Source organism: Silene latifolia, chromosome 3, assembly GCF_048544455.1.
Source record: "Silene latifolia isolate original U9 population chromosome 3, ASM4854445v1, whole genome shotgun sequence".
NCBI lineage: Eukaryota > Viridiplantae > Streptophyta > Magnoliopsida > Caryophyllales > Caryophyllaceae > Silene > Silene latifolia.
In genome coordinates this window covers 18177718-18191761 of record NC_133528.1, presented here as the reverse complement: position 1 = coordinate 18191761, position 14044 = coordinate 18177718, and the positions used below count along the sequence as shown (strand labels likewise).

Sequence of the window (14044 nt, the reverse complement as noted above, 5' to 3'; positions counted from 1 at the left end):
AAATCCAAGATGATACGAGCCATGGTAAAAAAAAAAACAACAACAAAGGCTCAATCAAGAGAAATGACCAAGATCAATATCCAAGACAAAAGAGTCAAAAGAAGAAGGCTCAATCAAACAAGTCAATGTCAATATCCAAAGTCAAAGTTATCTTCAAAAACCTCAATCAAAAATCTGAGCAAAAGCCGTGATATGTTCTAGACCAAGAATCCGAGCCTGAATCAAGAACCAGTATGAAATCAAATACTAAACGGAATACTGCTGAAGTCTATATAGAATCGAAGACATCGATGAAGATGGTCAGCTAGCACCCTCACTTAGCCTTTCACACACCCTAAGTTCTTCTCGAGACCATTACAGGGAGATAGTTAGGAATTCTGAGAATCCTCTCAAGCTCGTCAAGTATACCCATCCTTTAGGGCCAAGACATGGAAATTTGAATCCATATCATTTTAACCTACCTTTAAGTGCTCAGGCTACATCAAGCCAAGAGACTCCATTTCCAAGCCATATTACAAGCCATAACCCCATCGAGCCTTAACTCCACGAAATCAGAGCTTCAGAGATTTGCTCATCAAAGCCTCTTTATTTCCGAGCCCCACATTCCAAATATCCAATCCAGTTTCACCTTGACCCAGACACGGAGTCTTCAAATACTTTTCTTCCTAGGGCGGGACAAACCCATATCCATCCTTAGGGTCCACTTTCGAGTGTGCTCATATGACAAGGAAATTTTTACAAAATTAGTTATACCTCTTTGGTCTATAATCAGAGGGAGTTATCTCAAATCGATTTTTCGAGCCACCAAAGGAATATACTCTGCTGACCCATGCACTTTAAGGCCCTAACAACATAATGTTAGGTTCATATACCTATTATTAGACTCTTCTAATAGTGAACTAATTAACTTTTTAATATGAGTTCTTTAGATCTAGTGCATGCATAACTAAGTAAGAGATGAAGTGAGAAAACAATGATTCTTACATTGTTATTTTCGGATTTTTGGGCACAAGTAAGGTCTCATACCCTCACTTGTTCTTGAGCTATGATGAATATTAGGATGATCCTCCAAGACTCTATATTAGGAGCCCTCCTTTTGATTGCACCCAAGATTAGCCCTTATCACCACTAAGAAATATTTGCTAGATATTTATCTAGTAGTCTACCTTAAAAATGACTAATAATACTCATATATTACATTAATAATATTAGTGATGTTCTTGAACAATTTAGATTGAAACTTCACAAGTTTTAGAGAAAGAAAACTATGAATGTGTTTAGAGGATTGCATGTGAATGAATGTTGTGTAAATAAGAGAACAAATTCTCTTTTTTTTTAAAGAGGAAAACCGGTGGGGGTAGTAAGAGCCAAACCAATGCATGGTCTTTTCTTTTTCTTTTGTTCTTCAATAGTAAATAGGTGTAAGACTACCTACATAATAGGTAATCATAATGTTTTATTTAACCATTAAACAAAACACTCACTCACCCACACTTCCTCCAACATTTCGGTCCATTTGTATAAAATGGACTTCCATTTTATTTTGTCAATTTGTCATTTGTCACACAATATGTTACATGTAGTACGTAATATGTTATTAATTAATTTAATGCATATTTATCAAATAAATATCATTTTATACATTAATTAAATTACATATAACAAATTGTCTAGTGATTCTTGATCACATAAATAAAATGGGTCATATAATTATAATTCACAACATATTGTAATTATAATTAACCATTCATTCTTATCTCAATTGTTTCATAAACAATAATCAATTTTAGTAATAAAATCTTTTAATTACTAAAATAAATCTTATTTAATCAAATTACAATAAGATATAAATATTCTCTCTCACAAATGAATTGTTCAATTTTAAGGAATTGATCAACTTGTATCGTCATACAATTAATCAACTTTACTGATTAGGGCATCATCCTATAGGTGTGACCTTAAGGGATCAACTGACCACCACCGTCCTATGACAGTAACGTCAAACTCTAGCAAGCCAATCGTTACCGATTAATGTTGATCAGTTGACTATTTAATTTATCATCCCTTTCATATTCTTATTATGAGATTTAATTATAATTTTTAAATCATGTGATCGCACTATTGTTGAGGACACATACTCCAACAATCTCCCACTTGTTTGAGACAAGTGTGCGTCACCAATTCTCTTGTCCTATTACAATCTTCCACTCAATGCAAGGTGTCTTGCAGGTCGTACATGAATTTGATCATATCTTGAGTGGTTTCCTCGATCTGGAGAGTAACTGTCTGACCGGAAATTATCTACCGTAGATACCTTTTGAGCGTGGCCCTGCATTTTCAATTCACTACTCCTCGAGTGACCCTGAGATTTCAAGCAACCCTGAAAAGGGGGTGGACAACTCCTATCGCACTATTCCCTTCGTTTAGCCACAGATCATCATGACCCAAAATATACTCATTTGACTTCAGTTACGATAGTCGTAGAGTATAAATCAAAGCTAATCAGAAACTTGTGCCAACTTGGGCGAATAGTCTCTAGTCAAAAGAATCGACTCATAAGAATACTATAGTAGCTCTCGCCACGACCAGGCTTTATGAATTTCCAGAACTCTATAAGCGGTCACTGCCCGACAGAGTGTCTCATACCGTCTGTCTATGTGATCGACTAGTCATCTCATATGACCCTATGGCACTTGAACTTGCCATCAATCGCATCACACTCTAGTCACTTCGAGACGTCACCTCCTATAAGTAACCAGGGGCGAATACCCAACGAACAAGAACACTTTTAGACTAAACTCTATAATACTCGACTCTCATTATCATAATCTCCATTATGATGTCAAGTATATCAGTTTAATCAAGGATTTATCATCGTATTAACACCTTAATAAGATAATAAGAAAATGCCATCTAATTATTAATCTCCATCAATAATTACACCGTATGAAATTTGTTCAAAACATTTCATAACGATTGCTCTGGGGCATAGTTCCAACAATCTCCCACTTGACCTAGAGGCAATCGGTCATGAACCTTGAACCTAGATCCCACTTGCGCTTGTCTAACTCCTTTGATCTACGCGCCTTAGTGAAAGGATATGCATTGTTTCTTTCCCTTACACCTGATGAATTTGAACATCTCCATGTTCAAACATTTCTCTAATCAGGTGAAATTTCCGAAGAGCATGTTTAGATCATTGGCAGGCCCTTGGCTTTTTAGCCTGTGCAATAACTCCTTATTGACACACAATAGAGGAACACCTTCCTCCATTGAAGGAACAACACCAAGCTCAGTTAAGAACTTTCTTATCCAAACGGCTTCCTTAACAGCATCACATGCAGCTAAGTACTCTCCTTCGGTCACTGAGTCAGCTACTATAGCTTGTTTGGAACTCTTCCAACTCACTACTCCACCTTTTAGGGTGAAAACATAACCAGAGATAGACTTGCTATCATTATTTTATCCAATGCGAAACTTGCATCAGTACCGCTAAACACTTTTAGCTCACCATCTTCAAAAAATGAGGAATTGGTCCTTAGTCCTTCTCAAGTACTCAAGGATGGTTTTCACCACTTTCTAATGTTCCTCACCCGGATTGCTTGATGCCTACTCGCTACTCCTAGCGGGTAAGCCACACCAGGCCTTGTACAACATGACATCTCAGTGTACAAAGATTGGGAGAGCCCTAGCAGCTTCCTGAATCTATCTCCATAGATTCTTATTCCAAGAATATAAGCCGCTTCTCCCATATCCTTTATGGAGAACTGTTCAGATAGCCAAATCTTTGTCTCTTGCATGGCTAGCACACCATTTTTTATCACCAATATGTCATCCACATATAGCACTAGGAAAATGACTGTACTCCCACTAGGCTTCTTTGAGAAATCTTAGTCGGAAAGAAAACAATCCAATAAGAACATAATCATACATCATCATGATATGGACTTCTTCATAATGATATATAAGAATTTTAAAACATGCATGAGCCTTGTCAGGTCGCTTCTCATCATAATTAAAATTCATCTGATTTTATCTTATAAAATCATTTCAGGCTCAACACTACATAGTCCCCTGGTTGTCAGGTCGTTCCTATTAGTGTAGTTGAGTTTATCCACTCTAGTGACATAAAATTAATAAATGTCATACCCTCTGGGTTGTCCAGACTAAAAGTACAAGATTAGTTAACTTTTCTTCACCCCTGTATTACATACAATAGACAATATTATTATATTTCCGAACTACAAGCCCCTTGGTTGTCAGGTCGCTTCTTGTAAACGGTAAAAGAAAGCCTACGACTTTCGAATTACCAAGAGAGACGAGACAACAAAGGGCAAAGAAATGACTTTCTCGAAGAAAGTCTGGAAACAAGAAACTGCCCAAAAAAAGAGGAAGAACAAAAGCAAAGATCCAGGCCTCAAAGAAAGCAAATTAGGTACAGTAACTAAAATTTGTCAAAAAGACAAGGAACTAACAAGTAACAACATTAGAGATCCAAAGAAAGGAAATTAATTCCAGATCTCAAATTTGAAAACTTCAAGAAAATAACATTTTTAATCTCAAAACTTCCGTCTTGGCCATTATTAGTAACAAAAAGTTGAAACCAATCAAGCAAATCAACACCGTGGTTTGCATTATTTTGCTACAATTCGTACATGAGATTAAATCTCAAAAAAAATCTCTTACAAATCTTCATACATCAACAATGCTTTGGTCAATTTATGAGGTTCATTGTTGAATATTGCTAATAATTCCTTGATTTAAACCTCCCTTAACTAAGACATTAGACTAAAAAAGCTCTCCTATGCTAAAATGGAGAGCAATTTAAAGTCGAATCATTAGGAAGGAGAAAATCAAGAAACAAGACTGAAAATTTTTCTATTAAAGAACTAAAGATCTACCTAATCATGAAAAATCTAGAAAAATATGGTCATGATAAATGATAGTTGAAGAAAAAGACGGAGAAGAGAGCCTGGGAAGGAGAAAAGAAAAAAATGCAGATCCCCTAATTTTCTGATTTTTGAGAGAAAAGTTTCTCTCTCAAGCCTCTCGTGAATATAGGATTTCCAACTTCTTGTTGTGCTGTATAGTTTGTGTCTGGAAACATCACAATAAAAAATTGTGGTTATGAAAACTTTGTTAACTCCTGCGGCCTGGTAGTCCATCTGCAAATTGTAGAATATGTGATCCGTCATCTGCTCCCAAGGTTCCCGAGTCCCGACTATACAACTGTGTAGTATTTGCGAAGATAGGCCACAAACCAGAGCCCATCTCCTCCAGTGGATTAACTCGAAAAGGTACATAACTTTTTGAAAAGCCGATAAGACACTCATTACAGCATGAAGAAATCACAAGTCCAAAAGATGGTAGCCCGCTACAAAATTTCAACGTAGAGAAACCTGGTATTGGTGACTCAATTTCACAGTAAGCAGAATGGGAGTGCCTCCTCCCAGATCTCTGTGTTATTGTGTATAGTTAGTTACAATTTACAAATGTACATTTGTTACAATTACTTGCCACTTCCGGGTCTACATTCGGTCATCATGACGGTATATCACTGCCTGATGCATCATCTTAATATTGATGCCCATGACAGTATCTCTATCCTCACCATTTTTACAGTCATACACGGCCGACAGAAAAGAGAAAAAGAAGGGGAATGTAGATCATGATTCTTTATGAAGACTATCATCATCGAACCTAAGAAATCTTGTGAACCACTTAGCTGAGCTCTTGGGAATTCGGGTAAGATTGTTATTGTAATCTACATAATAGAGTCCAAATCTGACAGAATAACCGGAATTCCACTCCCAGTTATCTAGCAATGACCATGCGAAGTATCCACGCACATCACACCCGTCTTGCCTGTATATTGAACTCAAATTAGCCCATCTTTTAGTAAAACTTATATGGAGTAATTTACAGCCCTGTTCCTGATTTCAGAAGTTACAAGTGACCTATAATCTTCAAACATGATAGGTTTTACCTTATGGCAGCCGACAAGTTGGATAGGTAGTCCCTATGAAACTCAATCCTCCTATCATCTTGCAATGCTTCCTTCAAAGCTATACTTGACTTTTCGTCCATGCCTGCAAACAAGTAATTCTTTTGTTAGTTTAAACTTTTGATGGTCGGCAAATGTTGAGCGACACAGCCCTACAATAATGACAAACATTACCACCGTCCCTCAAACGGTGAGGTAAAAGGAGATGGATGTAAACAACTAAAGGTCAGCTTTCAGATTAACCATACTGCAAATTGCATCAACGGTTACCCTTGTTAACATCTAGATGTCGCTTTCAGATTAACGATACTGAAAATTGCATCGAGACTTGCACCTACTGACTACCAATGTACAAAAAAAAATTAAAAAGAGCCCGGCCACTTTGAAGAGCATTTTACTTTAATTCCATCATTACTCGGAACCAAAAGGTACCGAATCTTTAGCTCCACAAAGAATGGAGTGAGACGAGATTCAATTTTAATGGTTTTGCCTTTTAGCCTTGAATATTAAAGACCTCAATTCCATACATCATACAATTTTATAATAGGACAGAAGACCATCATGACCAAAATTTAATATTACAGGCAAACAACGAAATATAAATCAAATAATCATATAAGCTTATTCTAAGTTACCATTTTCAGTAATGAAGACCGGTGGGTTGCCATATGTTTCGCGAATATAATTTGATAAAGACCGGATCCCCCAAGGCACGATGTGTAACCAGCTCGAACCAGCCTAGTGAAACAAAGATTACAAGTTCAGCAACTAATCTCGTGATGAATTCAAACAAAAAATGACAATAAAAGTGGTCGGAATTTACCTTTTCCCCAATTGCTTTTCCAAACCTATAAGCTGTATTAATAAAAAGGTTAATATTAAATACGTGCTAGGAACATAAAACATGAGATGGAAGTTTGATAGGATCTCTTACGGGAAGTAATGATAGCAGCATCAGTTGATGCATCCTGGAGTATAAATTTTCTGAAGCGAGTTCTGTCATTTCGAGTATATACTGTTGTGTAATGGTTAACACCAACAAAATCCAGTGAGCCTGTTAGCAGCTTTGCTATTTTAGGTGTGATATCAGGAAGCCTGCTTCCCACGAGTTCTTGCATTGATTTAGGGTATTTTCCAAGGAAGAGTGGATCAAGGAACCTGGTTAATTTACTTCATATTGTCAAATGACATCCGAAACACAATTGCTGAAATTTTTTTTTTTTTTTTTTCTTAAGCAGGTAATTACCATCCAAGAGAGAAATCAATTGCTCTTTGGGCTGCATCTAGATCCTCTTGTTTATCGGTAATTGGTTTAAACCATTTTGAATCTACTGCAATCCCAATAAATCCCCCTTGTTCTTCCTAAATGATTGAACAAAACATTCCAGTGGGTTATTTCATGAATCCTAGTGAAAAATAATACTCCGTATATCTTATTAAAGAAAGAAATCTACCTTGTAGTTTTTCTGGTAAATATGGTACACAGCAGCATGAGACTGTAGGATATTATGAGCTACTATGTAAGGTTCAGTAGAGGATTTTCCTTTTTTACAGATTAAATGACCGACAATTGAGCATCTCCCTGGAGCCTGGACACCTAAATCATAGCCTTGGATACAATAACCACGAGGCTCGTTGAAAGTGATCCAGTATTTCACTCTATCTCCAAAAGCTTTAAAGCAGGTTGATGCATAGTTCTCGAAGTCTTCTCTGTAAATACATGACGTTTGTAATTCAATCAAGGACATTTAGCTTGTCCCAGTTTTACTTGTACTTGTAAGGCTTACAGAGCGCAACGACGACGACAATATTACTGATAGTAAATAATAACAACTAAAATGATGATGATCATGACTTCTGATGATAGAAATTTCATGTCCTATATATGATGCTCGTATGTTTAATTTTCAAGTATTTTATGATACTTACATAACTTGACTGCTCAACCATCCTTCATAGCGGTCTTCGAGAGCCTGTGGAAGATCCCAATGATATAAGGTCACATAGGGCTGAATTCCTGATTTGAAAAAAAAATAGTTAATACCTTTGATTCTTCTCTTTAACTCATCACTATATAGACTGAGATGTTTTCTACTAGTGCGGAGTATAATTCGTACAATGTATGCATATGAACGTAAAGTCTAACACTCAAACTCACCTTTCTCAAGTAAAGCATCAATGAGATTATTGTAGTAACTTATTCCTTCTGGATTTGGTTCTCCTCTACCATCTGTGATGTAAAACCACAATACGAAACAACTATCAGCTCATTTTTTCCGTTTGAGAGTACGAAGGAACATCAATTAATTCGAAAAAAGAAAACATTTTTTAGGAAGAAAATGAAGTCTTACTTGGAAAAATTCTTGGCCAAGATATTGAGAATCTGTAAGCATCCATTCCCATATCCTTCATCAATTGTATGTCACTCTGATTTTCCAGTCATTAAAAGGAGGTAAAAATTACAAGTAAATTAGTCACACTTTCTAGAGGTCACAAAACATTGTGGGTGCTAAAACCTTTTTTAATGAACTGATCTTTCTTTTTTATATCGTATCACGACAATCCACATTCTTTTTTGTTACTCCGACTAACCATACACATGCGGCCTGATTTCCTCTTACATACTAAGTAAAGGAAAACACTCAAAACGGCAATACATGTTTAATTCTCTCAGTTATAAATTGTCACGTCAAACAATCAAATTAAAAGGGGAAAAAAACACACATGAACTTTGGGGAATGGATCCTCTCCATTTCCTCTCACAATCTCTTTAAATAATAATTTACTCTTACATCCTCATTTTCCATTATTTTTATGCGTAAATTTAGAACCGTTAGATGTTATTAATATGCGATCCGGGCCATTAGTAGGTAATTGCCTCTCCATTTCTTTTGAGAAAATGGGCTCTGAACTTTGGCGGTGTCACAGTCTCAACACAAATTCTCATTGAAGACGGACATATCCGTCACAAGCTGAAGACGGGTCATGTAATACTCAAGTGGATAGATAAGACAAAAGCAAAATGCTAGGCATTTTGCTTTTGTCTTATCTACCCACTTGGGTATTACTTGGCCCGTCTTCAGCTTGTGACGGATATATCCGTCTTCAATGAGACTTGCTGCAGTCTCAATAGAATGGAATACAAAATGTAACATCAAATATGACGGATGTTCCTTCGGTTAAGCAAATAGACTACTACTCCCTCCGTCCCGATCAATTGTTGTCCTTTGGTTTTGGCACAAAGAACAAGGAAAAAGGAGGGGGTCAATAACTAAATGACAAGTGGAACAAATTGAGTGTAAAATGGGCAAATTACTCATCAAGTTCATTCTTAAAATAGAAAGGATAACAATTGACTGAGACACCCAAAAATAAAGAAAGGACAACAAATAACCAGGACAGTCGGACAGAGAGAGTAATATTATTACTTGGTACTTATAGCAACCACTTGTAATAGTAATTTATTAGCAACTAGTAGTTCATTTCAAGTCACAATCTGGCAACTAGTCACGCTTACACGTTCAGTACTTTAAATAAATATCTGACACTAGTTCCTTGTCATGAAAGAGATATCTCAAACTAATAGTATAACAATTGGTCTCCCTTGTAACGGGTTACCATTTGTGGCGGATATTTTGTGAGTTAAAATGGTAACAAAATGGGTTACTGGAGAAAGGGGACCACATGAATAGTGTTGCAGAGAGAAAAAAAGTGGGTACTTTGTGAGGTAAAATGATATCCGTCACTCAAGAGTGACGGATATGTGCCGTCACAAACAAGAATTTGTGATAGTATAAACAACAACAATAATCTAATAGTGGCGGAATAACGGGTTAGCAACGCGACTATCTCACCTATGACCTATCTAATACAATAATGTAAACTGAAAAAATATCCAAAAAATTTAACTAAAAGTTTAAAAAATATCATTGCTTAGGGGAGGACCGTGACCGTCCTACTGGTCCCCTTTGTTCCGCCAATGATTATAAACCCGGCTTAACTTCGAATCAACTCCGTCACTAGTTTAGTTGATAAGATCATTATATATTGATTAATAGGCTTATCCAACTAGCTTAACAATCATAATTTAATATTCGTTTGATAATACTAGACTATTTTTATTGGGACTTCTAAATCCCGCACAACAATTTATTTAGTCTCGCACATTTTTACCCTTTATTCCGAATGTGCCCCTCTCATTTCTCAACTTACCAACCGAGAAACAAGGAGGAGAAATAAGAGAATGAAAAAAAAAGCAATAAACGTACAAAACCCCCATCCCCAACCCCTGACAACCTTTCCCCACCACCATCCCAGCGCCGCCGACCACCGCTCCTCACCGCCTAGCGCCGACCAGCCATCCCTGCTTCTCTCCCCGCGCCGACGACCCCCTTCCCGCACCTACAACCTCCAGCAACCACAGCAACACTAGTACACTACCACTGCAACCATCACTCAACGCTCTCCCTCCGACCACCCTAGTCCAGACCGACGACCCCACAAACCATCCCTTCAACAACCCAACTCAATCAAAACCCTAATTGTAAAAATCCCCATTTTTAATCAAAAAACATCAACTAAATTGATTAAAAGATGGGGCATAATAAAATTGTTGGTAAAACGGCGAGATTACGTGTTAATAATGTGCGAATTACATTCCATGTCGAACGATTAACTGCTAATTAGGTTTAGAGAGAAGGAAGAACAGTTTTTTTAATTTTTTTTAAGATGAAGGACAATTATGGAAGATTATGGCAATATGTGCGGGATTGAGTAAAATGATGTACGAGATTTAGCAATTGCGTTTTTATTCTTAGACTCAATTTAAACTCTCATATTTTTCCATTTTATAAAAAGGGTAATTTGATAATTTATACCTTGAATAAGTCAGTTTTTCAAATCTTATACCTAAGATAACTTTCTTTAAAATCTTATACCTAAAATAATATTTTCTTCCAAACTTGATATCCAATCTGAAAAAAAGCTTTGAATTGACAATTTTACCCTCACTAATTAAACATTGTCATCATTTGCCTTACCTATTAACACACATATCCACGATTACCACCACTAAAAACTATCAAATTAGCAAGGGCAGAATCGTTAATTTAGGGATTTTTATAAGATTTGATATCAAGTTTGTAAAAAAATATTATTTTAGGCATAAGATTTTAAAGAAAATTATCTTAGATATAAGATTTGAAAAAGTAAGCTATTTAAGGTATAAGCTATCAAATTAGCTTTATAAAAATTCACTAATCACGACTCTCTCTCGCGGTCAGACTCACAATTCCATGTCCCAACATCAAAATCGCTCTGGTAGCTCCTTTACAACAAAACAACAAAACCTCTTCTATTTTATCAAGTCCGATGTTTAGACTCGACTTGAGGCTTGGGATAAAGTCAGCCTAATATTTAATTTGATCGCGTAGATAAACCGAACATATCAAAGGCGGAAATAGAAGTTACAAGGATAAAAAAAAAATTTCTATATGGTAACCCTAAACTTTTTCAGATCCCACATGGTAACCCTACATTTCAGAAAACAAAAATGGTAACCCTGTGGTGCATTAATATGTATTACCGTAACCTTTAATTATAATTCCGTCAATTTGCACCGTTAAGTGGGTGATGTGGCGTGTGACTTGGCTGAGTAAGCAAATGACATGGAAAATGCCCAAAAATAAAAAAATAAAATAATAAAAAAAAACCTTAACTTATCATCACCAATTCACACCCCATCGTCCCATCATCACCAAACACCAACCCCCACTACAACCACCATCACCGGCCCCTTTTCTCGGCTCCCCACGGCAAAAGCACCACCATCCCCAACCGGCACCCCACTCGACCCTATTTCCCTAACCACTCTATCCCCCACCCAACAGTTTTTGAAGGTAGGGCTGGTGTTTCCCCAGTCGGACAATCCCGGCGACCTCACTTAATCACTTAAACAATCCCGACGAACTCTCCCGACCACATTGACGTGGTAGATCTGGAACGCAGGGTCGGAAGTGAGGCTTCGCACGAAAAGATAATAGACTCGCTGGTGGTTCTGGTCGTCCAGTGACGAAGGTTGGACGGTTGGATCTATGGCGGCTGAACCACCATAAGAGGAAACATGCTATAATTGGGATTCGATTGAGAGTGTAGGTGGTTGGCCATGGCGATTAGGTTGCTCGCCGGAGACGGGTTATTGCTGTTAGTGTTTGCCGATGGTGGTGAGGTGTTCATTGGAGTTCAAGAGGGAAGAGAAGTACGCGGGGTATGACTTGTAATAGTAAGGGAAGGGGTTAAAATCCTAATTGCCCAAATTAGCCATGTCATATGCCACATAGGATAGTTAACGGCGCATTTTGACGGAATTAAAGTTAAAGGTCACGTTAATCAGAGTTATTATACTTCAGGGTTACCAATTTCTTTTTTTTAATTTGCAAGGTTACCACGTGTGATCTGAAAAAGTTCAGGATTACCATATAGAAAACCCAAAAAAAATTCGAAAAGAGGCCAAAATTACCTCAAACCTATGGTATTGATCAACAGCTACATCCGCATTGCTAAAATCCAATATTCTTCCTACAAATTAGTCAATAAAGTGTGACTGAAATATTCAGTAATTACTAAAAAAAAGGGAAAAAAATGGTTAAATCTTCAATAACATGCATGTCATAAACTGAAATTAGTTACTCCCTTCTCATTCCCGGTATTTTATTCAAAAGTAAACAAATGACGGGACGGGGAAAGTAGAAAAAAAAAAACCTGGTAATCTTGAGAAACGGTCCCATATGCTTTCTCCTCTATTCCCTTCATTTACAGCTCCTTCAAACTGATTATCATCCTTACCATTAATTAGATGGAGAGAAAATACCGTCTCATGCTATGAGACCGTCTTATTCTAGAAATTGTGATAATTAAAAATGGAGAGAAAAGAAAGAACCTGGAAAGCAGAGGAAGCAGTGCCAAAGACAAAGGCATCTGGGAAATTACTTCTGCTAATCTCAGCTGATGATTTAGTTGCTGCCCAGATTAAGAAAATTAAGTTTATGAGCAGAAAAGTATATACATTTCTTACAGATTTCATTTTTTCAATTTTATTTGGGTTTGAAATATATAAATAAATATGAATGTGTTAGTTTGGTGGTGGGTTTATATATGTAATGGTAGATACAAGTAAGATGTTTTTTAACGTTTGTGTTTGCTTTGCTTTCAAGATGAAGTTTTCCAAATAAAGAAAAAGAAAAGGATGGAAACATAAAGGTGTTTGGGAGTATATCTTAATTAATTAATTAAAGGGTGTTTGTGTTGTATGAAAAAGGGGCGAGAGGTTTGATTCCTAGTAAATTCAGAAACACAAATTCTACCGATAATATTTCTCACAAGTTATTTATAATTCTCTAGACATTTTAATTTTTGTCATATATATATTAGTAGGTCTTCCTTGTGACGGGTCGGATCTTGCGACGGTTATTTTGTGAGTGGAAATGGGTAGAGGGGACAAGGTGGGCACCCACCCCATATGCTCCTTCTCTCACCCCTATGGGTTTTTTGTGAGACAATATGGTACCCGTCACAAATTTGTGACGGATACCCTCCGTCATAAGGGAGAATTTGGGTATATATATATATGGGATAATACTTCATTCGTCTTGGGAGAGACTTATTAATTCAGAAATTAGGTCGACCGACGAGGGGTGATTTGTATTAACTGTGTGCCACCGAGTGTGTTTCAGACTTTCAGTGGTGCACGTTATGTATATTGTAGCAGTAGGTCTCCCTTGTGACGAGTCGGATATTGCGACGGGTATTATGTGAGTGGAAATTGGTAGAGGGGACAAGGTGGGCACCCACCCCATGTGCTCCTTCTCTCACCCTTATGGGTTTTTTGTGAGACGATATGGTACCCGTCACAAATTTGTGACGGATACCCTCCGTCATAAGGGAGAATTTGTGATATTGTAGAGTATGGTCTACGGGGTGCTCTATACGCTACTAGATAGAGACGGGGTGCTCTATACTCTATTAGATAGAGATTAGATGGTG

The 14044-nt window shown here is 37.0% G+C and overlaps 1 protein-coding gene across 1 annotated transcript; it reads right to left on the bottom strand.

Moving 5' to 3' along the window:
- Positions 1 to 5306: 5306 nt before the first annotated feature.
- LOC141647331 (putative beta-glucosidase 41) lies at positions 5307 to 13164 on the bottom strand. The gene is made up of 13 exons (XM_074455469.1): positions 12942 to 13164; positions 12764 to 12830; positions 12522 to 12580; positions 8356 to 8431; positions 8163 to 8234; positions 7934 to 8021; positions 7459 to 7714; positions 7251 to 7366; positions 6939 to 7162; positions 6828 to 6859; positions 6640 to 6742; positions 5987 to 6089; positions 5307 to 5865 (listed from the first exon to the last, which is right to left on the bottom strand). Exons 1-13 carry the CDS (start codon positions 13083 to 13085, stop codon positions 5667 to 5669), a joined length of 1539 nt encoding a protein of 512 aa, XP_074311570.1. The 5' UTR covers positions 13086 to 13164; the 3' UTR covers positions 5307 to 5666.
- Positions 13165 to 14044: the final 880 nt, after the last annotated feature.